Source organism: Tursiops truncatus, chromosome 7 (genome assembly GCF_011762595.2).
Source record: "Tursiops truncatus isolate mTurTru1 chromosome 7, mTurTru1.mat.Y, whole genome shotgun sequence".
NCBI lineage: Eukaryota > Metazoa > Chordata > Mammalia > Artiodactyla > Delphinidae > Tursiops > Tursiops truncatus.
In genome coordinates this window covers 62,026,379-62,054,143 of record NC_047040.1, presented here as the reverse complement: position 1 = coordinate 62,054,143, position 27,765 = coordinate 62,026,379, and the positions used below count along the sequence as shown (strand labels likewise).

The window sequence follows — 27,765 nt, the reverse complement described above, 5'->3', positions numbered from 1 at the left end:
TGCTGCAGGGTTACAATCTCAGCTTTTCATAGGAATGGAAAGGGGTGTGTGTGTTACAAAAGGAATTTTATACTTTTCTTTTCATCATAAAAACCCCAAGGAGAACTGGAGTGGTAGAAATAACTAACAAGTAGGAAATCTTGAATTCTGTTCTTAGCTTTTCCAGTAAATATTAGGGTGACCTGGCAAGGTACTTCCTTTCTCTGGGCCTATTTCCTCATGTGTAGAATGATGGAATATAAGAAGATAAAAAACTTTTCTTCAGCATTTGTATTTCTTTAATTATGGTAAAGACTTCGAAAGTAGGCAGATTATAACATTACTTTTATGCTGGCCATGGTTTCAGTGCAAAACAGGTTAGTAAAATTGCAATGTCTATGCTTTTGATTAAATCAAAACTTCAAGTTAATTGACTTTCATCTTGAAAGGAGATATTAAAGAGAGCCCTTTGATTCACTTAAAACCTCTATAAGAAGAATGCAAAACTTCTCAACTTGCAACTTGAGTTAATCTTAATATTTTCTGCTAGAGGAATTTATTTTTTTTTAATACTTTTAGGTTTTAGACACTTTTTTAAAAGTTATAAATTATATACTTCATAAAAAAGTCTCTTATGTGTAATTGAATTGAAATAAAACAAAAATGACCAATATATTTTTCATCATGTTATTTCTCTGCTAAAAATGTCTCTTGTTCTTAGTGTTATCAATGGAACCAGATTACTAGAAAAACTGAAAATTTGGGAAACTTGTCTCAAAACTGGAGATAACAGTATTACCTACCTGGTAGAATTTTTGTGAAAATAAATTGAGATAATCCATATAAAGTGATTATTAAGCAGTGCTTGGCACTAATAAATACTCAGCTAGTGTTAACCATTAATAGGATGCAAAACTTTTAAGAGGATTTAGACTATACATTGACTTATAGACAGAAGGTGAAGCAGGATCAGGTATTTAGATTCTTCTGTTTGTTATAGAGACACCAGATTGAAACAGTTGTAGGTACAGAGTGTTAGTCCCATTTCCTCTACCCTGCCCCACAGAATGGAACATTTATTTTGTTCATCTTATAGCTCTCATGTCTTACAAATAACTTCCCCAAACTACTCCCACCACTAATATTACTCTTCCTCCTCATAGTGATGGATCTCAAGTTATTCTAAAGTATAGTTAATTTCTAAGTCAGTTGCTCAGAGAAACAAAACATTGTTTAGTTTTGAATATTTTAATTTAGAGAGTGACAACAATATGTGTCATTTGGCTTTTTTCTTTCTGGTTTTAAGAATTAGTTTTAATCACATGTCACAAAAGTATTATCTAACATTCTAGAAAGTGAATTTTGATTCATTTTAATTCAAATATTTTGAGTATTAGTGGCAGAATAATTTAGTCCGATCCTTGTCATTTATACCAGAAAATGCACATGTGATATGAAAGCAAAATTTAGGATTTTTTTTCCCAAATAATTTAAAAATTTTAAACAAAATTTTCTTTCTAAATGTCATAGCAGAATTTTGTTGAACGCTAAGACTGGTAGATTATTGTCATGGTTTAGGTAGAAGAAATGAAAATAGCCAGAATAATCCTCTTAAATAATCTTATTTCCATTATTTTTTCTTCATGTTGAATCAAAAGATGATGAAGTCACAATTAAATCTAATGAATATTTAGGAGAAAATATTAGGTAAAGAAAGATATTCAACTAACAGTGGTTTATATGGAAGTTATTGTCCATATTACTCAGAGTAGCGTATTGAAGATAATAGTGAATTTTGGTTAGGAGATCACAATAGTGAGAAGTACAAGTTACCAAGCCTGAAGCATAAAGTCAAGGAAAAGTAGGTCTCTGACGGGAGAAGAAAACAAACCATTCCTGTATTAAGATTGAGCATAAGGACAGTCCAAATTCTAGTACAATTTATTTGGATATATATTTCAGAGTTTACCTTAAAAGAGAGCATGAAGTAGTTTGGCACTTAAACTTGGTGAATTATAATTATAAGGATAAGAAACATTTCCTTATAAATTAGCTAGAAATTTTGCCTGAATATTGTTCTGGACAAATTTTGTGAACCTTCTAATTACCTTTTCTTCAATTTTTTTAGATCAACTGTTCCATGTATTAGCCTTGCACATGCGGCTTTACAGCATTGATTCTGAGTATAATCCTTGGAGAAAGCTCACACAGTTACTAGAAGAGATGAATTCACAGTAAGTATTATTGAAAGATTAAAACCAATTAAAACTGTTTTTGAAAAATAGTTAAGTATAAAAATAGGATTGAAGTTCTTTATAAATATGTGAATTTTCCTTATGAAACTCAGAAATAAAAATTGAAAACAGTTTACCATTATACTTTCTGTAAAAATTGCCTAAAAATTCCTACTAAGTGAGAAAGTCTTTTAAAGAATTTCATTGGTTTTTATGCAAACAAAACATTCAGATAGAGGCACAAAATAGCTGGTAGTCTTTCTTTTTATGTCAGAATTGATCAGTGGGTTCAGGTGACCGTAGACTGATCCCGTCATTGTAAAGTTCCCCATAGCCTTTCACCTAATGATTTTTGAAACCTGTGATTATTCTTGCCTAAATCCAGTATTTCATTAGGTACTGAGAAATAGTGATTTTAAAAAACCACAAAAATATTCCTTATGATTTATTAGCTAGGTTGTTTTTATAAAGAAAAACTTTCCCAGTATCAGCTGTTTAGTTACCCTGAAACATAGTTTGGCAAGATGAATGCTTAATTCTTCCCTATTTATAAATCTTCAAAGAAATGAGTTGATACCCTAGCAACTTCCAGTGGTGACCAATAAGTTGTGGTTATTATGATCTCATGGATTTTTATATACTTGATGCATTTCACTCCATTTCAGACATTCCTCTTTTTTAAATTTTTTTCTTTTTCTTTATTTTTGGCTGCGTTGGGTCTTCGTTGCAGTGCGCAGGCTTCTCATCGCGGTGGCTCCTCTTGTTGCGAAGCATGGGCTCTAGGGCACGCGGGCTTCAGTAGCTGTGGCGTGTGGGCTCGGTAGTTGTGGCTCATGGGCTCTAGAGTGCAGGCTCAGTAGTTGTGGCACACAGGCTTAGTTGCTCCACCGCAACTAAGTGTGGAGCAACTAAGTGTGGGATCTTCCCGGACCAGGGCTCGAACCCGTGTCCCCTGCATTGGCAGGCGGATTCTTAACCACTGCGCCACCAGGGAAGCCCCATTTCAGACATTCTTTTCAATGCGAGTTGCTTCCTTTTAGGTTAGTGAGAATCCCTTTAGGTTGGCTATTGGACTTCAACATGATCAAAGTAGTCTTTGATAATGCCTTTGCTTTCTGACACAGTAAGTTGACCTGGGTTTATTTTGTACATTTTCCACTCTGTACCTGGAATCAGCCATTTCTCCATGTAGTTCCATTTAACGGGAAGTGGTATTTAGACATCACAATCTGGGTGCTAAAGAGTATCCATAGCTACTGTGCTATTATTGCTTATAGGCCATTCCAGTGGACAGGATTAGGAAATAGTTTTTTAAGGAGAAAGATCTTGAGTTCTTACTGGTGTTTGCAATTTACACATAAGATTGTAAGGTTATATTTTGTTTCTTAACTTTTTTGTTATTTACATCTTTTTTCTCTTATTCTGGAAATCTTGGTTCCTAGTGATATTAATAACAGCATTACTATTTGCATAACCTACAGTATAACTACAATTCTTTTTTTTAAATACCAATATTAGTACTAATTATAATTTCTTTTTGTCCTTAGAATATATACCACTAGGGATGTACAGACAAAATACTAATTTCTAAGTCATTTGAAGTAATTTTTTCTTGTGTGGTTATGCTATCTGCTTGATTTGTAGTTTTTATTTATCTATATATTTAATTTTTTTATTTTATTTTATTTATCTATATATTTTATAGATTTATTGTTTTCTTTTTTCCCCCTCAATATTTAAAGCAATAGTGCCCAGCTGTAGGATAGAACATAGGTTTGTATATGCTGGAAAGATCAATAAGATACATTTAAAAAGGGGGGGGGGATAAATTAGAAGTTTGGGATTAACATATACACATTACTGTATATAAAATAGATAATCAACAAGGACCTACTGTATAGCACAGGGAACTCTACTCAGTATTCTGTAATAACCTATATGGGAAAAGAATCTGAAAAAGAATAGATACATGTATAACTGAATCACTTTGCTGTACACCTGAAACTAACACAACATTGAACTGTACTCCAATATAAAATTAAAATTTTTTTAAAAGGCAAAAAAAAAAGATATATTAAAAAAGCAAAAATTTTAAAATCATTGTTATAATTCTATTTTTGTTTAATAATAATAAAACAGACTATGGAATGTTATTAACTCTGAAAAGATTGCCTTTTTTACCTTGATTTTTAAATTTTAATTATGTAAAACATATTTTTTCCAAAGTAAAAATTATATAATAAAGTAAATTCAGAGATATATGTCTTTCATTTCTGTCCATTTGCATTTCTTTTTGTGAACTCCCTAAATCTAGTTGTTGGTCTTTTTCTTCCTCATTTAAAAAATATGTTTATGGATTGTGGATATTAGTCCTTTGTGTGATAAGTTGCAAATATATTTCACCAGATTGTCTAATGTCTTTTTTGTGTGTGTATGATTTTTTTGCCATGCAAAATTTTATTTTTAATGTAGTCATATTTATTAATCTTTTTTTTTAATTAATTCTGGAACTTGATGCATTTTGACTCAGGTCTTTTCCTGGTTATAAAAGGATTGATTCATTCATTTTTTCTTGTGATGAGAACTTTTAAGATTTACTCTCTTAGCAACTTAGCAACAATACAGTGTTACTAACTATAGTCACCATGCTGCTCATCACATCCCTATATGTACATTACATAACTGGAAGTTTGTACCTTTTGAACATCTTCACCCATCCCCATCCTCCATCCCCCACCCCTGTCTATGCAATCACCAGTCTGTTTTTTGTATCTATGAGGAGTTTCTTTGTTTGTTTCTAAGATTCCACATATAAGTGAGATCTTATGGTATTTGTTTTTCTCTGTCTGACTTACTTCACTTAACATAATGCCCTCAGGGTTCATCCATGTTGTCACCAGTGGCAGGATTTCCTTTTTTATGGCTGAATAATATTCCATGGTATATATATGCCACAATTTCTTTATCCATTCACTCATTAATGGACATTTAAGTTGTTTCCATGTCTTGGCTATTGTAAATAATGCTGCAGTGAACATGGGGGTGCATATATCTTTCTGAGTTAGTGTTTTCCTTTCCTTCAGATAAACACCCAGAAGTGGAATTGATAGATCATATAGTAGTTCTGTTTTTTTAATTTTTTGAGGAACCTCCATATTGTTTTTCATAGTGCCTTCATCAATTTACAATACCACCAACAGTGCACCAGGGTTTCTTTCCTTTTCTTCCCATCCTTACCAGCACTTGTTGTTTGTTTTCATTTTGATGATAGCCATTCTGACAGGTGTGAGGTGTTATCTCATTTTTGTTTTGATTTGCATTTCCCTGGTCATTAGTGATGTTGAGCACCTTTTCATGCACTTGGTCATCATCTGTATGTCTTTAGTAAAGTATCTACTCAGATTCTCTGCCCATTTTTTAATTGGATTGTTTTTTGCTATTGAGTTGTATGAGTTCTTTATGTAGTTTGGATATTAACCTTTTATCAGATATATGATTCTTCTATTTCTGTGGCTTCAGTTTTTACAGTTAGATCTCTTATCTATTTGGAATGTTTCAAAATGTATGGTATAAGGAAGAGATTCAATCTTATTTTTTGCCATATAGTGATCAAATATCCTACTACTTTGCCTTCCCTACATAAGTAAATTAAGACATGTATGCGAAGAGAGAGGAGAGAGAGAGAGAGAGAGAGAGATGGAAGAAAAGTTGAGAAAGTGCTTTGCTTACTGATATGGAAAGATCTCCATTCAGATACAATATTAAAAGAAAAACAAATTCAGGAGCACTAAATCTGTACTTTATGCTACCACTTGTATAATCAAGGGGAGATGAGAAATAAATTTGTATTTGCTTGTTAAAATAAAACAAAACAAACCAGATCCATACATATGTGGATATTGGATTTATAGCATAGATGGAACTGTGGAGCAGTTGGGGAAGCACAGTCTTTATAGTGAATGGAGCTGGGTTAGTTGGATATTTATATGAGAAATAATTAATATTGACTCCTACCTCATGCAGACCCTATTCGGATTTTGCCAGTTATTTCAGTAATATCCTGGGAAATGCAAATGCAGTGCAAAGAAAATTCAAGATCGTGTTTGTGTTTAGTGTCATGTCTCTTTAATTTCCTTCAGTGTGAAATCTTTCCTGACTTTGTATTCCATGACATTGACTTTTTTTTTAAGAGCTCAGGCCAATTATTTTGTAGAACCCCTCAGTTTATTTTTGTCCAATATTTCCTTGTGGTTAGATTCAGGTGCTAAACTTTTGGCAGAAATATCGCATAAGTAATATTGTGTTCTTTTTCGTGTGTCACATCAGGAGGCACATGCTGTTGATTTGTCTTCTTATTAATGTTAATAACTCTGATCATTTGGCTAATGTGGTATCTGCCAAGTTTTTCCACCGTAAAGTTATTATTTCATCCTTTGTAATTACTAATTATCTGGTGGGGGTATACTTTGACGCTATGAATAAATACCGCTACTTCTCAGAAAAAAAAATTGTATGTGTGTGTGTTTGTGTTTGTAGACAAAATTAGTAAGCTGTGAGTATTTTGTATGTTCTGGCTAAGGAAAATAAATCACTTTTCTTGATAGTAGCTAGTAATTTTCTTTCCTGGCTAGACTTGCATACTCAAGGACAGGGATGGTGTGCAGATGAAGTATTAGAATGCCTAACTCTCTGAGTCTAAGGATATTCAGCAAACAAGAGGTTTCTTAAGTGTAGTATTGGTGAATTAAAAGTTTTAAAGACCAGACAGAGGTACTCTGCTTTCCATATTAATGATTGCTGGGTTGTGTTCTTTTATAGCCCTAAGATAAGTAGGATAGTACTAAATGCTGCGAACAGTTATCCAGTGTTTACATCATGCTGCACGTTTTTGTGCTTTGCATATATAATCTCATTTAATCATCACCATAACTGTATAAACTAGGTACCATTGTTGTCTCAATTTTTACATATGAGTAACATGAGGCTTAGAAAAGTTAATTAACATATTCTTTAGGGGCACACAGCTGTGAAGGAGTAGAGCTGATTTGAATCCAAATCTTTCTGATTCCAGAACCTAAGGAAGCATAGAGTAATAGCTAAAAACTTAGGCTTCGGAATCAGAAAGATTTGGAGAGATTTGAGGAATTTCTGGAAAATCTGGTTGATTTTTTTTCCCCTTCTTATTTGCTCTCATTTTTATGGTTCATTAGTTCACTAACTTGTAATATTACAGTTGATTATGTCATCTGTGTTTCATTTCTGTATAAGAGTTTTAAAAATGGAAGTATCTTTTTCTGTATTCTCACTTTTAATCCTTTTACAACATAAAATTATATGTCTAATGATATAGGTTTCTCATATACACTTTTGTCTATAATCCTCATGAAAATTATTTCCTTATTTTCTTTAAATTTCACTGTGTTGATAGTCACTTTGGTTTAAAAAAAAAATGGGAAAATTAGGCCTATTAAGTCTAACCCACCCATTTCCCCTTATTATCTATGGAATTAATAGTAGTGTACACTTTTTATAATCTGGATTTTAAAGATTACCTAAAAACTTTGAGATAGAGATAATTATGTATTTTAAAATATTAAGCATTTAACAGATACTTGTCACAATGATGATATTAAACCCCACATTAAAAAACTGTGGTTGGGACTTCCCTGGTGACACAGTGGTTAAGAATGCAGGCGACACGGGTTTGAGCCCTGGTCCAGGACAATCCCACATGCCGCGGAGCAACTAAGCCCATGCGCCACAACTACTGAGCCTGCGCTCTAGAGCCCGTGAGCCACAACTACTGAAGCCCACGTGCCTAGAGCCCATGCTCTGCAACAAGAGAAGCCAACGCAGTGAGAAGCCTGCACACTTCAAAGTAGCCCCTGCTTGCCGCAACTAGAGAAAGCCCATGTGCAGCAATGAAGATCCAACACGCAGCCAAAAATAAATAAATAAATAAATTTATTTTTTAAAAAACACCAAAACTGTGGTTGACTTCTCTACAGTGGGGTGTATCCATTCATTCATTCAGAATATGTGCTTACTGTGTGCCAGGAAAGATCCATTCCTGTGTCCTGAGATGATTGTTATTATTTTAGTAGCCAACAAGCTCCAGGTTATTGTTTTTATAAATTTTTCCTGATTATGAAATTGTAGTTATTGTACAATGTTTAAAATGTACAAAAATGTTGAGAAAGAAAATGAAACAATCTAAAATCTCATAACCTACCTGCTATATATAGTTTATTACAATTTAATGAACTCATGAACCATAAAGATGAAACATAATGTCTCATAAAAATGAGAGACATTTCTTTGCAGTCTTTTTCTCTCTGTGTGTGTGTGTATATATATATACATACACATGCAGAAATGCCATGTGTAAAATAGATAGCTAGTGGAACATGCTGTAAAGCACAGGAAGCTCGGCTCGGTGCTCTGTGACAACCTAGATGGGTGGGATGTGGGGGAGAGGTGGGAGGGAGGTCCAAGAGGGAGGGGATATGGGTGTACATGGAGCTGATTCATTTCACTGTACAGCAGAAACTAACACAGCATTGTAAAGCAGTTACACTCCAGTAGTAAATAAATACATAAATACATAAATAAAAATGGAAAAAAAAGCTGTTTGAATCATATTGTATCAGTTTTAGAATCTGCTTTTTAAAAATAACACCAACCAAATTCCCACATCATTAAAAATTCTTTAAACGATACACCTAATTTATTTATTTACTCCCAATTTAATTTACAGACGTACAAAAGCTACCACTTGTGTAATCAGTGGAAAACCATTTCTGTGGGAATTTGAATAATAGGTGAGGAAATGGTGTCCCCTCGATTTTTTTTCTTTTTAAGAACTTTGGTCATGTAAATAAGAGATGCCAGAGAGACTTAAGAGACAAGAAATACTAGGATTCATGGCATTAATGGAAGGTTACCTTTGGAGAGAAAGACAAGTGTATTAAAGAGATATTTGTAGAGAATAGGGCCATTCAAAGAGCTGTCATCTTCTGCCAGTTATTTAAGCTTCACAGCAGCAGAGATTGGTTTACTCACATATGTGTCCAGTGCCTGGCATACAGTTAAGTAATCACTATATATTTGTTGAGTGATGAAGCCTAATAAAAGATTTGAGCAATTCTTGTTTATCCCAAGTCTAGTCTGAAGTGTAGCTTCAGAATTTAACCAATTCTGGAAGCTTAAGATTAACTTTTTTCTGACATTAAAAATTAAACCTATGACCAAAAATTGAAGCTTCTAAAGGAGTTTTAAAAATTCTTTTAGAGTGAAAAGAGCTGCTTTATAATATATTCTATGTGTTTTATAGTACTATACATTCCTTAGATTTACTATTTTATCTTTTATAGTGTATTTTAAGTTCTGCTTTGGTTATTATTTTTCTTTGAAACTTTGAAACTGTTAAAGATTTTATTTGAATTTTAGTCACAAAGTTGAAACAACTTTTAACAAGAGATATTGACCATGGCTTTTCAATGTAATTTATTTGTGAATTGTTTTTTTTATAACATGAATATTTCTTCTTCAGTATGAAGTTTGTCATAGCAAGTGTCCTAAGTGCCACCCCATTTGTAGTGAAACTAATTCTCTTAAGCTCCGTTTAATTCTTTGTTTGATTTCTGTAATCTAAGAGATCAGAAAGTTAATCATAATCAAGTTAATATATCCTAAGACCTAATAAATTTTCTATGTAATTTTTTCATATTAGGCGGAGTCAAGGAAATATGTGAACCTAAAAGGTTTTATTTTTAGGCCAAAAATATGGCTCTAACTTTTTCTTCTGAGATTTCTCAGTTGCTTATGAAAGTTGATTTCTGTTCCATAGACATATATGTGAAATATAAAATGAATTAGAAGGAAGATACAATACTGTCTAAAGTGATTATGCACTTTTCTTTTAGGCTGGGAAATGAGGAGCAACAGCCTGAGGTTCCAATTCTTTATCATGATGTTACATCCCTTTTGCTTATCCAGATCTTAATGATGCCACAACCCTTACGCAAAGGTATGTCTTTATAATTTAGATTCTTAGATTATATTGTATATATAATGAATATTCTAAAAATTATAGGCATAAGTATAGCATTCAGTCTGATGGAAATGTTCTGAGGTAAATAGCATTGTAATCATATATCTAAAGAAGATGACAGTGAAATCGTTTTTTTCCCTTGTAGGTCTATTTTTAGATTTTTAGTCAATAGTAAGGTAAAGACATGGGGAAATCACTCTTTGTTTTAAAAAAATTAAAATGATACAAAATGTGAAAAATAGAGCAAACTGTCAGCCCTAATGCTTCTACCTTATCTACATGCATACATACATATTTTGATATAGTAGTATCATAGAGTTATTCAAAATGTGATGACACATTATTTTTAATTAGTGTTAGTATCATACCAGTATGATATTAACAGAATTAATATTATATTAGAAACACTTTAACTATTGTTCCACAGTTGTATGAGTTCTGTGAGTTCTTTGTATATTTTGGTTATTAACCTCTTATTGGATACATTGTTTGCAAATATCTTCTTCCATTCAGTAGGCTACCTTTTTTGTTTTGTTAATTTGTCATGGTAATTTTAGGAAAAGAATAAAGTGTCTGATACTGCCTTCAGATTATGTCCTATTTACTTGTATGATTTTTCACATTTGGGTTTTATTATTTTATATGTACTCTATCTTGTCCTAAAAGAAACTTGGAGCATTTTATGCCACCTTAACTCTAAGGTGACATAGAGTTAAGGTGACAAAAGAAAACTTCCAGAAAACTGGAAAAGAAACTTTTGCAGACATCTCAATCCTCTTTGTCTTCTTGTTTATCACCTGCACTAAGCCTGGTACTTGTAGGCAAGCCAGTAAATAAATGTATGTTGAATCACTGTATCTCTGCAGGAGATTATAGATTCCCTGGATTAGTTTTGCAAAACACAGCACAAATACTGTTGCATAGAGTGCATACTCACTAAATATTTAATTGTCTGATTTTTGAAAATTTCTTGTGTTTTCATGCCTTACCCACTGAAGAAAATCTGGTTTACTTAGATTTTGTTTATATCATTCCAGAGTCAAGCTGTTGTCTCAGGTTGGCATCAGTATCCTTTGAACTATATTCCTGTTTTAGGATCTTTATTTTGATGAAAAATCAGAAATATGGATAAAGATTTACATGTGATATCTATTTAAAAAGTTGTTTAATTTCATGAGTTATAATGTTGCAAATTTTTAACAATGTTGAATTGCATACTAACAACAAAATGATGACTTCATCTTCTGAAATAGTGTGATGAGATAGATGTGGCATCTACCTAGTTCAGTCCTCACAGCAATTTAGAATATGAAGTAAAGAAATAATTTTCATTTGTGATTCTGGGGAGAAATTCACATTTTAAAGAGCCTCAGGCCAACATTTCTACCTTACCAGACTCTTTATCATATGTGATCAGTAGGGGCAAGCTTTTATTATAGGGCCCTTGAAAGTGCCTTGTCTCCCTACACCCTTCCTTTTTCCTATCATGCAGTAGCACTATAAAACTTAAAATCTGTACCATTGTTTAAAGTCTGTGTGCTTTTAAGGCATTTAAAATAAATATTGATCTTCCTTTGTTTACCCTCAGGTAGGTTGATTGTGATTTTTGGTTTTTTTAAAAAACAGGTTGAGAGTAGATATCCAATTCCTTTTTCTCCTTTTTAAATTTTGATAATTACATGTGAAGGGATTTGCTCTCTGTTGTAACCTTGGAAGACAGCAACCTGTTGACTTAGTATACACCTCAAATGAGTGATTCCTTGTTTTTTCCCTAAGTCCCTAAAATGCATTGATTTCACACATGGCAAGTATTCAGTAAATAAATATTTCTTAAATGAATGAGTGAATGTGAGAACTTAAGCTTAATCTGTGACTTTAAACTTCCAGTTTAAATATTTTTAAAATGATGGTAATCAAGGCAAAGTAACAAAAAAAAAAATTAGTAGTTTGCTACAACAAAAAGCTAAAATTATGCTTAAAAAGTCGTTGTCATTTTTTTAATGCATCATTTCTTTTTAATTAAAAGTTAATTTATGTAGTTTATAATGAGAAGAAACTAAATGTGAGTGGTATTTCTAGGCCATGTAAATCACTTACTGGTTAAAATCATTTTGTTTTGTGCTTAGTAGACAAATTCTCTAATTTTTAGCATTCTATTAAAACATTTAATCGTCATGAAATACTCTTTTTTTAATTTTGATACCGTCCTTTCTTGGTTTTCCTTGTATCTCTTTTTCTGCTCATTTTCAAGGCTCCTTTTCATTCACCTCTTCCTCTTCCCATTCTTTGAGTTGTTGCTTGGTTCCTGACCCCTTCTCAATTTTACCTTCTTTCCTATAGCATCATCTGTACCTATCCTTTGATGATTCCCACATATTCTAGCTCCGGTCTACAGCTCCGTGGTAGATCGGAGCTACACATGCCTCAAACTCAACATATATAACATATATATATATGCCTCACATGCCTACACATGCCTCAAACTCAACATATATAACATTAATTCATTTTCTTCTCATCCAAACTTGCTCTCTTCCTCTGTTTTCCATTTTAGTCAATACTACTACTAGTTACTCTTTGTAGAGTGAGAGTCTGCCATTATTTTCTACCTCCAAAGCTCTACCAAATGCTGTAATTTCTGTCATCTAAATACTTCTCTGATTCGACCCATTCTTTCCATCAGGCCATCTAATTTGACATATGCTAGAGTACTTTTGCTATCTGCTAATAGGTGTTCTTGCCTCTAGTCTTGTTTTAGTCCCTTTCTCCTAAGAAGCAGCAGTGAATATTTTAAAATTCAAATCTAATATTATCCCTATCCTGCTTAAAATTACTTCTCATTGCTCAGTCTAGATTCTATAAATCAAATGCTTATAGATATCAAATAAGTAACGTAAATAGTAATATTAATAACAACAGATATTTACTGATTGCCATTGCCAATCACTATTTTTTTTTTTTTTTTTTTTTTTGCGTTATGTGGGCCTCTCACTGTCGTGGCCTCTCTCGTTGCGGAGCACAGGCTCCGGACGCGCAGGCTCAGCGGCCATGGCTCACGGGCCCAGCCGCTCCGCGGCATGTGGGATCTTCCCGGACCGGGGCACGAACCCGTGTCCCCTGCATCGGCAGGTGGACTCTCAACCACTGCGCCACCAGGGAAGCCCGCCAATCACTTTTTAAGCATTTAACTTAATCCCTTTAAAGCAGGTGATATTATCCTCATTTAACAGATGAAAAAATAGAAACAGAGTGTTTAACTAACTTGCCTAAGATCAGAAGAGTCAATTTAAATCTAGACAATTTGGCTTCATAGCCTAAACTCATTCTTAACAATAATGTCTTTGGTTTGATATAAATGGGAGTTGGGGACTGTGACAAGTTAGAGAATGCATGCTTGGCCGAAGAGGACACACTTACTGTTCAGCTCCAGATACCTGTCGTCATGTAAGAATGTGGACCCAGTATTGTCAGATCTTCCTGTTTTTTAAGAGTAAGTGGAAATCTGGACTTTTACAAGCAATATCCGAGTTTTAAATGTCAGTAACTAAAGACAAAACAGGATAAAGACAAACCAAACATCTCTCCATGCTGCATTCAGACAGGTAACCCTCAGTTTGCAACCTTTGGTCTTCGGCATAAAGATTACTTTTCTAGCTTCATCTCTCGTAGATTGCTACTTATAAGTCTAGATACATTGGACAATTTACAATTCTTGTAAGTCTTGGGCTCTTTTTGTGACCCTTCTACAAACAGCTTCCTCTGTCTGGAATCCCCCTTTCCTTGCCTCATTCCATCTTTGCCTTCCTTATTATGGCTTATTTCTCTTCATCATTCAAGACTAACTCTCCTCATTGGGGCAGGAGGCTTGAATTTTTTTCTATTCCCTGCCCTTAGTCTATATTAGTTCCTCCTCTGTTTGCTCCCATCACACCCTGTACATACATACAGCCATCTGTCTCTCTTACTATCCAGACTCCAAGTCCTTATTGTCTATAACCTGGCATGCGTTAGGTGTTAAGATATTTAGAAATCCATTTAGAACTAGCTTATAAGCACAAAGAAAGAGCACTGATGGACTCACATAACCAAACTGTAGGAACTGGTAGTCTTAGGGATGACCAGAACCATGGCTTCAGATGCTAGCAGGGTTCTTGCCATCTTGGGTCTATCCCTCTCTCTGTGGATCTGCTTCATTCAGCCTTGCCTTAGACAGTCTCTGCCATAGACTAGGAGCATGACCTCTGATATTTCCAGGCTCACATCTTTACACCTTCCCTTTGCCTCCAGTTAGAGAAATCCCGGACAGGTACTCTGACTGGCTCAGCTTATATCAAGTTCCCACCCCAACCCATAAACATTGGTAAGAGAAAGCATGTGTGTGTGTATGCATGTGTGCACAGGCACACTACACACACACACACACAGAAACACACAAATTTAAAATTAGGCAAGATTTTCCTTAGGGCATGATTTTTAAGGTGTCATCTGACTAATTTAAGAGTTAGCCAGGTTACAAGGAGGGAGTAATTCCACTTGAACAGAGACCCAGTAGAAGGATGCCAAATACTTCTTTTAAAAAGGTGAGTCTTGCTGTAATAAACAGACAGAAAAGATTGCAGGGGGCAGGTAATGCTGATAAACCACTGTGCAGAAAAGAGTTAATAAAGAAGGCCTGAATGCTATCCTTTGAAAGGCCTGCTTCCAAGGTTGGCCCTTGACTGGTATCTGGGAACTTTGATTTTGGGAGAGTTTCCACCATCCCACTGATAAGAATGGCTCTCTGTGCCTAAACTGTACAAACAATGTGGTTTATGCTGAACATACCTGCTTTCTTTCTGGGAGTCTAGAACTTTGGTATGTGCTAGGCAGTGGGTACCTATGTGACCTGCTCCCAATAAAAATCTTGGGCAGAGTTTCTTCTTTCTTTTTTTTTTTTTTTTAACATCTTTATTGGAGTATAACTGCTTTACAATGGTGTGTTAGTTTCTGCTTTATAACAAAGTGAATCAGCTATACATATACATATATCCCCATATCTCTTCCCTCTTGCATCTCCCTCCCTCTCACCCTCCCTATCCCCCCCCTCTAGGTGATACCAAAGCACCGAGCTGATCTCCCTGTGCCATGTGGCTGCTTCCCACTAGCTAGCTATTTTACGTTTGGTAGTGTATATATGTCCATGCCACTCTCTCACTTTGTCCCAGCGTACCCTTCCCCCTCCCCATATCCTCAAGTCCATTCTCTAGTAGGTCTGTGTCTTTATTCCTGTCTTTCCCCTAGGTTCTTCATGACATTTTTTTTTCTTAAATTCCATATATATGTGTTAGCATATGGTATTTGTCTTTCCGTTTCTGACTTACTTCACTCTGTATGACAGACTCTAGGTCCATCCACCTCATTACAAATAGCTCAATTTCGTTTCTTTTTATGGCTGAGTAATATTCCATTGTATATATGTGCCACATCTTCTTTATCCATTCATCCGATGATGGACACTTAGGTTGTTTCCATGTCCTGGCTATTGTAAATAGGGCTGCAGTGAACATTCTGGTACATGACCCTTTTTGAATTATGGTTTTCTCAGGGTATATGCCCAGTAGTGGGATTGCTGGGTCATATGGTATTTCTATTTGTAGTTTTTTAAGGAACCTGCATACTGTTCTCCATAGTGGCTGCACCAATTCACATTCCCACCAACAGTGCAAGAGTGTTCCCTTTTCTCCACACCCTCTCCAGCATTTATTGTTTCGAGGTTTTTTTTGTTTTTTGTTTGTTTGTTTTTTTACCAGTTTCTCTGTTTCGAGATTTTTTGATGATGGCCATTCTGACTGGTGTGAGATGATATCTCATTGTAGTTTTGATTTGCATTTCTCTAATGATTAATGATGTTGAGCATTCTTTCATGTATTTTTGGCAGTCTGTATATCTTCTCTGGAGAAATGTCTGTTTAGGGCTTCTGCCCATTTTTGGATTGGGTTGTTTGTTTTTTTGTTATTGAGCTGCATGAGCTGCTTGTAAATATTGGAGATGAATCCGTTGTCAGTTGCTTCATTTTTCAGTTGCAAATATTTTCTCCCATTCTGAGGGTTGTCTTTTGGTCTTGTTTATGGTTTCCTTTGCTGTGCAAAAGCTTTGAAGTTTCATTAGGTCCCATTTGTTTATTTTTGTTTTTATTTCCATTTCTTTAGGAGGTGGGTCAAAAAGGATCGTGCTGTGATTTATGTCATAGAGTGTTCTGCCTATGTTTTCCTCAAAGAGTTTGATAGTTTCTGGCCTTACATGTAGGTCTTTAATCCATTTTGAGCTTATTTTTGTGTATGGTGTTAGGGAGTGATCTAATCTCATACTTTTACATGTACCTGTTTAGTTTTCCCAGCACCACTTATTGAAGAGGCTGTCCTTTCTCCACTGTACATTCCTGCCTCCTTTATCAATGATAAGGTGACCATATGTGCATTGGTTTATCTCTGGGCTTTCTATCCTGTTCCATTGATCTATATTTCTGTTTTTGTGCCAGTACCATACTGTCTTGATTACTGTAGCTTTGTAGTATAGTATGAAGTCACAGAGCCTGATTCCTCCAGCTCCTTTTTTCGTTCTCAAGATTGCTTTGGCTATTCGGGGTCTTTTGTGTTTCCATACAAATTGTGAAATTTTTTGTTCTAGTTCTGTGAAAAATGCCACTAGTAGTTTGATAGGGATTGCATTGAATCTGTAGATTGCTTTGGGTAGTAGAGTCATTTTCACAATGTTGATTCTTCCAATCCAAGAACATGGTATATCTCTCCATCTATTTGTATCATCTTTAATTTCTTTCATCAGTGTCTTATCATTTTCTGCATACAGTTCTTTTGTCTCCTTAGGTAGGTTTATTCCTAGATATTTTATTCTTTTTCTTGCAGTGGTAAATGGGAGTGTTTTCTTGATTTCACTTTCAGATTTTTCATCATTAGTGTATAGGAATGCCAGAGATTTCTGTGCATTAATTTTGTATTCTGCTACTTTACCAAATTCATTGATTAGCTCTAGTAGTTTACTGGTAGCTTCTTTAGGATTCTCTATGTATAGTATCATGTCATCTGCAAACAGTGACAGCTTTACTTCTTCTTTTCCGATTTGGATTCCTTTTATTTCCTTTTCTTCTCTGATTGCTGTGGCTAAAACTTCCAAAACTATGTTGAGTAAGAGTGGTGAGAGTGGGCAACCTTGTCTTGTTCCTGATCTTAGTGGAAACGCTTTCAGTTTTTCACCATTGAGGACGATATTGGCTGTGGGTTTGTCATATGTGGCCTTTGTTATGTTGAGGTAGGTTCCCTCTGTGCCTACTTTCTGGAGACTTCTTATCATAAATGAGTGTGGAATTTTGTTGAAAGATTTTCCTGCATCTATTGCGATTATCATATGGTTTTCATCCTTCAATTTGTTAATATGGTGTATCACATTGATTGATTTGTGTATACTGAAGAATTCTTGCATTCCTGGGACAAACCCCACTTGCTCATGGTGTATGATCCTTTTAATGTGCTGTTGGATTCTGTTTGCTAGTATTTTGTTGAGGATTTTTGCATCTATGTTCATTAGTGATATTGGCCTGTAGTTTTCTTTCTTTGTGACATCTTTGTCTGGTTTTGGTATCAGGGTGATGGTGGCCTCATAGAAAGATTGGGAGTGTTCCTCCCTCTGCTATATTTTGGAAGAGATTGAGAAGGTTAGGTGTTAGCTCTTCTCTAAATGTTTGATAGAATTCGCCTGTGAAGCCATCTGGTCCTGGGCTTTTGTTTGTTGGAAGATTTTTAATCACAGTTTCAATTTCAGTGCTTGTGATTGCTCTGTTCATATTTTCTGTTTCTTCCTGATTCAGTCTTGGCAGGTTGTGCATTTCTAAGAATGTGTCCATTTCTTCCAGGTTGTCCATTTTATTGGCATAGAGTTGCTTGTAGTAATCTCTCATGATCTTTTGTATTTCTGCAGTGTCAGTTGTTACTTCTCCTTTTTCATTTCTAATTCTATTGATTTGAGTCTTCTCCCTTTTTTTCCTTGATGAGTCTGGCTAATGGTTTATCAATTTTGTTTATCTTCTCAAAGAACCAGCTTTTAGTTTTATTCATCTTTGCTATCATTTCCTTCATTTCTTTTTCATTTATTTCTGATCTGATCTTTATGATTTCTTTCCTTCTGCTAACTTTGGATTTTTTTTGTTCTTCTTTCTCTAATTGCTGTAGGTGTAAGGTTAGGTTGTTTATTTGAGATGTTTCCTGTTTCTTAAGGTAGGATTGTATTGCTATAAACTTCCCTCTTAGAACTGCTTTTGCTGCATCCCATAGGTTTTGGGTCGTCGTGTCTCCATTGTCATTTGTTTCTAGGTATTCTTTGATTTCCTCTTTGATTTCTTCAGTGATCACTTCGTTATTTTTTTTTATTATTTTTTTTGGTACGCAGGCCTCTCGTTGTGGCCTCTCATGTTGCGGAGCACAGGCTCCAGACGCGCAGGCTCAGCCACCGTGGCTCACGGACTCAGCCACTCCGCGGCATGTGGGATCTTCCCAGACCGTGGCATGAACCCGTGTCCCCTGCCTTGGCAGGCAGACTCTCAACCACTCCGCCACCAGGGAAGCCCCACTTCATTATTAAGTAGTGTATTGTTTAGCCTCCATGTGTTTGTATTTTTTACAGATCTTTTCCTGTAATTGATATCTAGTCTCATAGCGTTGTGGTCGGAAAAGTTACTTGATACAATTTCAGTTTTCTTAAATTTACCAAGGCTTGATTTGTGACCCAAGATGTGATCTATCCTGGAGAATGTTCCATGAGCACTTTAGAAAAATTTGTATTCTGTTGTTTTTGAATGGAATGTCCTATAAATATCAATTAAGTGCATCTTGAGTAATGTATCATTTAAAACTTGTGTTTCCTTATTTATTTTCATTTTGGATGATCTGTCCATTGGTGCATGTCGGGTGTTAAAGTCCCCTACTATGAATGTGTTAGTGTCGATTTCCCCTTTTATGGATGTTAGTATTTGCCTTATGTATTGAGGTGCTCCTATGTTGGGTGCATAAATATATACAGTTGTTATATCTTCTTCTTGGATTGATCCCCTGATCATTATGTAGTGTCCTTCTTTGTCTCTTCTAATAGTCTTTATTTTAAAGTCAATTTTGTCTGATATGAGAATTGCTACTCCAACTTTCTTTTGGTTTCCATTTGCATGGAATATCTTTTTCCATCCCCTCACTTTCAGTCTGTATGTGTCTCTAGGTCTGAAGTGGGTCTCTTGTAGACAGCATATATATGGGTCTTGTTTTTGTATCCATTCAACCAGTCTGTGTCTTTTGGTGGGAGCATTTAATCCATTTACATTTAAGGTAATTATCGATATATATGTTCCTATTCCCATTTTCTTAATTGTTTTGGGTTTGTTATTATAGGTCTTTTCCTTCTCTTGTGTTTCTTTCCTAGAGAAGATCCTTTAGCTTTTGTTGTAGAGTGGTTTGGTGGTGCTGAACTCTCTCAGCTTTTGCTTGTTTGTAAAGGTTTTAATTTCTCCATCAACTCTGAATGAGATCCTTGCTGGGCAGAGTAATCTTGGTTGTAGGTTTTTCCCTTTCACCACTTTAAATATGTCCTGCCAGTCCCTTCTGGCTTGCAGAGTTTCTGCTGAAAGATCAGCTGTTCACCTTCTGGGGATTCCCTTGTGTGTTATTTGTTTTTCCCTTGCTGCTTTTAATATGTTTTCTTTGTATTTAATTTTTGACAGTTTGATTAGTATGTGTCTTGGCGTGTTTCTCCTTGGATTTATCCTTTATGGGACTCTCTGTGCTTCCTGGACTTGATTCACTATTTCCTTTCCCATATTAGGGAAGTTTTCAACTATAATCTCTTCAAATATTTTCTCAGTCCCTTTCTTTTTCTCTTCTTCTTCTGGAACCCCTATAATTCGAATGTTGGTGCGTTTAATGTTGTTCCAGAGGTCTCTGAGATGTCCTCAATTCTTTTTATTCTTTTTTCTTTATTCTCCTCTGCAGTAGTTATTTCCACTATTTTATCTTCCAGGTCACTTATCCGTTCTTCTGCCTCAGTTATTCTGCTGTTGATCCCTTCTAGAGTATTTTTAATTTCATTTATTGTGTTGTTCATTGTTGCTTGTTTCATCTTTAGTTCTTCTAGTTCCTTGTTAAATGTTTCTTGCATTTTCTCTGTTCTATTTCCAAGATTTTGGATATCTTTACTATCATTATTCTGAATTCTTTTTCAGGTAGACTGCCTATTTCCTCTTCATTTGTTAGGTCTGGTGGGTTTTTATCTTGCTCCTTCATCTGCTGTGTGTTTTTCTGTCTTCTCATTTTGCTTATCTTACTGTGTTTGGGGTCTCCTTTTTGCAGGCTGCAGGTTTCGTAGTTCCCGTTTTTTTTGGTGTCTGTCCCCAGTGGCTAAAGTTGGTTTAGTGGTTTGTGTAGGCTTCCTGGTGGAGGGGACTAGTACGTGTGTTCTGGTGGATGAGGCTGGATCTTGTCTTTCTGGTGGGCAGGTCCACGTTTGGTGGTGTGTTTTGGGGTGTCTGTGGACTTATTATGATTTTAGGCAGCCTCTCTGCTAATGGGTGGGGTTGTGTTCCTGTCTTGCTAGTTGTTTGGCATAGGGTGTCCAGCACTGTAGCTTGCTGGTCGTTGAGTGAAGCTGGGTGTTGGTGTTGAGCTGGAGATCTCTGGGAGATTTTCGCCGTTTGATATTACGTGGAGCTGGGAGGTCTCTTGTGGACCAGTGTCCTGAAGTTGGCTCTCCCACCTCAGAGGCACAGCACTGACTCCTGGCTGCAGCACCAAGAGCCTTTCATCCACACGGCTCAGAATAAAAGGGAGAAAAATTAGAAAGAAAGAAAGAAAGGGGATAGAAGAAAATAAAGTATGGTAAAATAAAATAAAGTTATTTAAATAAAAAAATAATTATTAAGAAAAAAATTTAAAAAACAAAAAACGGAGGGATAGAACCCTAGGACAAATGGTGAAAACAAAGCTATACAGACAAAATGTCACACAGAAGCATACACATACACACTCACAAAAAGAGGAAAAGGGGAAAAAATAATAAATCTTGCTCTCAACGTCCACCTCTTCAATTTGGGATGATTCGTTGTCTATTCAGCTGGTCCACAGATGCAGGGTACATCAAGTTGATTGTGGAGATTTAATCCGCTGCTCCTGAGGCTGCTGGGAGAGATTTCCCTTTCTCTTCTTCTCACAGCCCCCAGGGGCTCAGCTTTGGATTTGGCCCCGCCTCTGCATGTAGGTCACCGGAGGGCGTCTGTTCTTCGCTCAGACAGAACGGGGTTAAAGGATCCCCTGATTCGCGGGCTCTGGCTCACTCAGGCCGGGGGGAGGTAGCGTATGGATGCAGGGCGAGCCTGCCGCGGCAGAGGGCGGCATGACGTTGCACCAGCCTTAGACGCGCCGTGCGTTCTTCCGGGGAAGTTGTCCCTGGATCCCGGGACCCTGGCAGTGGCGGGCTGCACAGGCTTCCCGGAAGGGGAGGTGCGGAGAGTGACCTGTGCTCACACACAGGCTTCTTGGTGGCGGCAGCAGCAGCCTTAGCCTCATGCCCATCTCTGGGGTCCGCGGTGTCAGCCGCGCCTCGCGCCCGTCTCTGGAGCTCCTTTAAGCAACGCTCTTAATCCCCTCTCCTCGCGCACCAGGAAACTAAGAGGGAAGAAAAAGTCTCTTGCCTTTTTGGCAGGTCCAGACTTTTTCCCGGACTCCCTCCCGGCTAGCCGTGGTGCACTGGCCCCTTCGGGCTGTGTTCACGCCGCCAGTCCTCTCCCTGCGCTCCGACGGAAGCCAGAGCCTCAGCTCCCAGCCCCGCCCGCCCCGGCGGGTGAGCAGACAAGGCTCTCGGGCTGGTGAGTGCTGGTTGGCACCGATTCTCTGTGCGGGAATCTCTCCGCTTTGCCCTCTGCATCCCTGTTGCTGTGCTCTCCTCCGCTGCTCTGAAGCTCCCCCGCTCCGCCACCTGCAGTCTCCATTGGTCAGAGTTTCTTTCTTTCTTTTTTTTTTTTTGCGGTACGCGGGCCTCTCACTGTTGTGGCCTCTCCTGCTGCGGAGCACAGGCTCCGGACGCACAGGCTCAGCGGCCATGGCTCACAGGCCCAGCCGCTTCGCGGCATGTGGGATCCTCCCGGACCGGGGCACGAACCCGTGTCCCCTGCATTGGCAGGCGGACTCTCAACCGCTGCGCCACCAGGGAAGCCCCGGTCAGAGTTTCTTAACGAGCTTCCCTGGTATATATTTAACATGTACTGTCACAACACATTGCTGGGGGAATTAAGCACATCCTGTGTGACTCTGCAGGGAGAGGACTCTTGAAAGTTTCCTCTGGACTTAACCCAATATGCCTGTTCCTTTTGCTCTTTTACTTTGTTTTTTTTGGTTTTTTTGCTGTAATAAATCATAGGACTATATGCTGAGTCTTGTGAGTCTTCCTAGTGAATCATCAAATCTGGAAGTGGTCTTGGGAACCCCCAACACAACTATTTAGGCTGGAATTTATAGGTCTGGGCAAGACACGATGGAAGCATGGTCCGGGGTGTTGGAACTGACTTGAATGATATTTTAAAAACATTGATAGGATTTGGTGATTGTTTTAATGTAGGGAGAAAGAGACAGGAAAGTATCAAGGATGTCTACAAGTTTCTGAATTTAGCAACTGATTAAGTGGTGGCAACTATTTACTAGGGGAGTAGCATAATATAATAGAAGGGATAACCGAACTGTGTGGATTCAAGTTCAGACATGGGTGCTTATTAGCTTTGTTGTCACAGGCACATCTTTTGAAACTCAATTGTCCAACTGAGACTGTTAACGAGGATTGAAAGGAGACATTTGAAGAAATTTTCTAAGTTATTAGCTGTATATAAACGTTAATTATGATGACTAAGCTACCATTTATTAAGTACCTAATATGTGCAAGGCATTTTACGTATTGTTACTACTGTTTTGCACTGTTATAGTTTTCATTGAGTTTTAAAATTCAATTAGAGTACTTAAAATATTGGGATTTTTTTTTTACTTTAGAAGTTCTATATTGTATTGTATTATTTTTTATAAGATATATATCAGATTAGAAGCAGATAAAGTGTTGGTTTTAAACACTCAGACTGCCAGACATTGTTATTAAGCACATGATGCCCAGTAAGGGGATTTGCCAAGGGTACACAGTTATTCTGAGGTTGAAACAGAGCACACTTCTCATTCTGCTAAAAGCCTCTTATTGGCATATTGTGTAGATGAATAAAGGGAATTTGATTTCATAATTTCAGATCTGTTGGGCAGAAAATATAATATCACATTGTTATTTTATTACTTAAGTGTTGAACAAAAACCAGTTACACATGCAAGGAAAGTCATGTATTTGTGAAATTATCTTGAGTACAAAATTTCTAGATTCCAAAGAAATAATGATCTTCTCTTTCTCTTGTAGACCATTTCACCTGCATTGTGAAGGTGCTTTTTACCCTATTGTACACGCAAGGTCTTGTGGCACTTTCAGTTAAATGCAATGAGGACGATAGGTCAGCCTGGAAACACACGGGAGCTCTCAAAAAGGTTAGTGTCTTGTCTGAATTTGTTATTTAGTAGTCAGGTGAATTTATTTAAGTTGGTGATATGAATGAATGAGATTAGATGTTTGAAAGGCAAAACGAGTTATTTTTAATAATTTTAAAAATAGATTTATTTATTTTTGGTTGCGTTGGGTCTTCGTTGCGGCGAGCAGGGGCTACTCTTCATTGCGGTGTGTGGGCTTCTCACTGTAGTGGCTTCTCGTTGTGGAGCACAGGCTCTAGGTGCGCAGGCTTCAGTAGTTGTGGCTCGTGGGCTCAGTAGTTGTGGCTCTCGGGCTCTAGAGCGCGGGCTCAGTAGTTGTGGCTCACGGGCTTAGTTGCTCTGCGGCATGTGGGATCTTCCCGGACCAGGGCTCGAACCTGTGTCCCCTGCATTGGCAGACGGATTCGTAGCCACTGCACCACCAGGGAAGTCCACAAAATGAGTTATTAACAGTATTTTAATTGGAAATGGAACACCTTCAGGCTATAAAAGTTAAAAATGTTTTCCTTGCACAATGAGGTCTTCTGTATCTATCTCTAAATGTTGACCTTTACCCCTTTGTGTCTGGACAGTTTTGTTTTGCTGCAAGCCTTAAACTTAAAGAAGTTATAAAAATTGTATCAACACAATTAGCAAGTAATAAAATGTATGTAGACTTACCTGTTTTACTTATCTGTCATCTTCTCCTTGCCTCATTCCCAGTCACAATCCAAGATCGCTTTTGACTCACCACTTCTAGATTTAAAAATCCTGGCCTTTTCTTAGCTATACCTCTTTAAAAACTACTTTTTTCCCATGTTTAAAAATATATAGATATATAAGTTCTTAGTAAATTTAAAGGCATTCTCTTTCAGTTAAAATTATATGAACAATTTAGAAAAATTCTGCAAGTTTAGTTAAATGTAAGTATTTTCAGTGGCTTGAAAACAAATGGGACACTATGGAACCAAAGTATCCTATGTATACCAAAGTATACTTTGGAGCCAGCTGTACACTCTGGAACCAACTGAGTGAATAGTTTGGCGTAGAGATAGGTGAAATAAAGATTACTTCCCTGTTTATTTGGGGAAGTTGGTAGGAAAAAATAATAAGTATAGTGTAAATTGAACCTTTTCTTTGGTTTATAGACTCTTAAAGAAGTTTTAAACCTCATTGAAAAGTTTCTGTTAAAATCATATCTACTTGTATTAAAGGAGAGAAAACCAATTATAGATATTGATACATGAAATGTATTCAATATAACCTTCACTTTTTTCACTAGTTTAGTCCCAAATCATGATTATGTGTACAGAAATTTAATGTAGTATCATTATGAAGTTTGTTATATCTTAATTTAGGGATACTGGTTGTTGGCCATTGAACCTGAGTACAAGGCCAAGTTCCTGCCACTAAATAAAGATATTACTTTTTTGTTCAAGACATAAAAACTCTCTGAACCTCAGCCTTGTCATAGGTAAATGAGAAATTAAGAACATATGATCTATAAGGCCCCCTCTATTTCTAAAATTCTGTTATTTGAAATAACAAAATGAATTTCTGTCTTTTCCTTCAGTGATTTTTTCCTCCTTGTTTCTAGTTGTTTTGTGGATAATTTTGCCTTCTGCAATTATCTTTCTTTTTTCTAAATATTCTTTTAGTCTCTCTGAGTGCACTCTAATCTGATATTGGGATTGTTTGTATTCAAATCAGGTGTAACAGGTTTCTATGCTGTGTCATTGTTTAAATGTTTCTTTAGTAAGTTGTCTAACCATGAAAAAGTACACATTTAAAACATTTTCTGATATAGTTTGGGTCTAAATCTATTCATCTGACTGTTCACTAAAATGACACCTACTGACAGAAAATTAGACAATTGTAAATCTATGATGGAAGGAACATGAAGTAATTTAGGTAACTTCTGTCAGTTTTCTTTCTCAACTTGATCATTGTTAGCTATTTTTAAAAATAATAAAACAATATAAGGCAAATTCTTATCCGAACATAAATTAGAAATTTATAGCCATATAAATTCCTTCAGTGAATGAAAACAAAAAATTATGACATTCTGCAGGTTGGTTTGCCACATTATTAGCTTTTTCTACCATAAATCTAAACATCTAGGTATATAGGATTGTAAATAATAATATTTATGGGGGCTTCCCTGGTGGTGCAGTGGTTGAGAGTCCGCCTGCCGATGCAGGGGACACGGGTTCGTGCCCGGGTCCGGGAAGATCCCACATGCCGCGGAGCGGCTGGGCCCGTGAGCCATGGCCGCTGAGCCTGCGTGTCCAGAGCCTGTGCTCCGCAACGGGAGAGGCCACAAAAGTGAGAGGCCCGCGGACTGCAAATAAATAAATAAGTAATAAATAATAATATTTATGAATAATGAAATATCACTGTGATTTCTGTAATTATTCTGTATCATTCATTCCTCCTTTAAAAAATTTCCTTCTTCCTTTATTTCTTCCTTCTTTTAGTTCTTCCCTCCTCTCACTCCCTTCCTTGTTTTCTTTCTTCATTGAGTCTCATTTATTTCATCCTTATAATTCCTTATCCTCAGGTATGATAATTCCAATGAAAACAGATCTAATCTGGTAAAATAAAATACATAGGTACTGTGTTATTTTCAAAGGGATTTTAGAGTTAATTTGATAATGAGGTTTAGTTGTTTGGAAAAATCATCATTATAGTTAGTATAAATTGTGATCTTTTGGTGAGTGGAATTTCTGTTAAGAGTTTTTATACCAGGATTTCTTAATCTGGGGTCCTTTCCCTTTGTTTTGTTTTGGGGAGTAGGACCATAGGATCCAGCATATACTCAAAGGGCCTGTCACCCCAAAAAGTTTAAGAAGCACTATAATTTTTTCTTTTTTTAAATAAATTTATTTATTTATTTTTGGCTCTGTTGGGTCTTCATTGCTGCACGCAGGCTTTCTCTAGTTGCGGTGAGTGGGGACTGCTCTTCATTGCAGTGCACGGGCTTCTCACTGTGGTGGCTTCTCTTGCTGCGGAGCACAGGCTCTAGGTGCGCGGGCTTCAGTAGTTGTGGCACACGGGCTCAGTAGCTGTGGCTTGCGGGCTCTAGAGCGTAGGCTCAGTAGTTGTGGCACATGGGCTTAGCTGCTCCGTGGCATGTGGGATCTTCCCGGACCAGGGCTCGAACCCATGTCCCCTGCATCAGCAGGTGGATTCTTAACCACTGTGCTACCAGAGAAGTCCCTAGAAGCACTATAGTTTAGACAAAGCATCTACCCAAAACAGCATCTGTTGCATCTCTCAACTCTTAATTCTTTTCTTTATTTAACTCACATACTTCTGCCACTTCTCCCACAGGATTCTTCTGCTCATGATCCTGGGTCTTTCATCCATGAAATTTCATCCAGAAATCCTCTTCTTAAGCTTTATTTATTTAAAAAAAAAAGAAAAGCTTTACTTCTTAAAGCTTATCTTCTTAGCTTTACCAAGGAGCCTACTCTTTGCTGTATTTAAATATTGCTTATATAAAATATGGTTTTCTAAGACTTCTTATGTATGAAATAAAATTATTTTCTTATCTAATACTCTTCTAATGGGAAGAGTTCTCAATACAAAACAGTGACTACTACATTATATTTGACTTTCTGATCTGATATAGTACCTCCTTTAAGTAAAAAAAAATACTTAAAATGTATCTGATAATAATAATTTAAAAAATAATTATTGCTCAATAACTTGCTTGGGTGATCTGAGTATCATTTGTTTCTTATTGGAGGATATTTTCCCCATAATTTGGAAAGTATTATACTTGAAATACTTTTCTGTTGTTATGCTCTATAAATCTTTTACTCAAAAGAGTATATTGAATTAGGCTTTTAGGCTGTCTTGTATATTTTCACAACTTTATGTCACATTGATTAATAAGCAGCAAAATTGTGGTAATATTTTC

The 27,765-nt window shown here is 36.5% G+C and overlaps 1 protein-coding gene across 1 annotated transcript in view; it reads left to right on the top strand.

Annotated features, from left to right (window-relative positions):
- Window positions 1-27,765, top strand: part of UBR3 (ubiquitin protein ligase E3 component n-recognin 3) — a 227,307-nt gene that overhangs the window by 174,331 nt on the left and 25,211 nt on the right. The window contains exons 31-33 of the mRNA XM_073807594.1: window positions 2,108-2,213; window positions 10,139-10,242; window positions 23,737-23,861. Coding sequence (XP_073663695.1) covers window positions 2,108-2,213; window positions 10,139-10,242; window positions 23,737-23,861 — 335 coding nt within the window. The remainder of the gene's footprint in view (window positions 1-2,107; window positions 2,214-10,138; window positions 10,243-23,736; window positions 23,862-27,765) is intronic.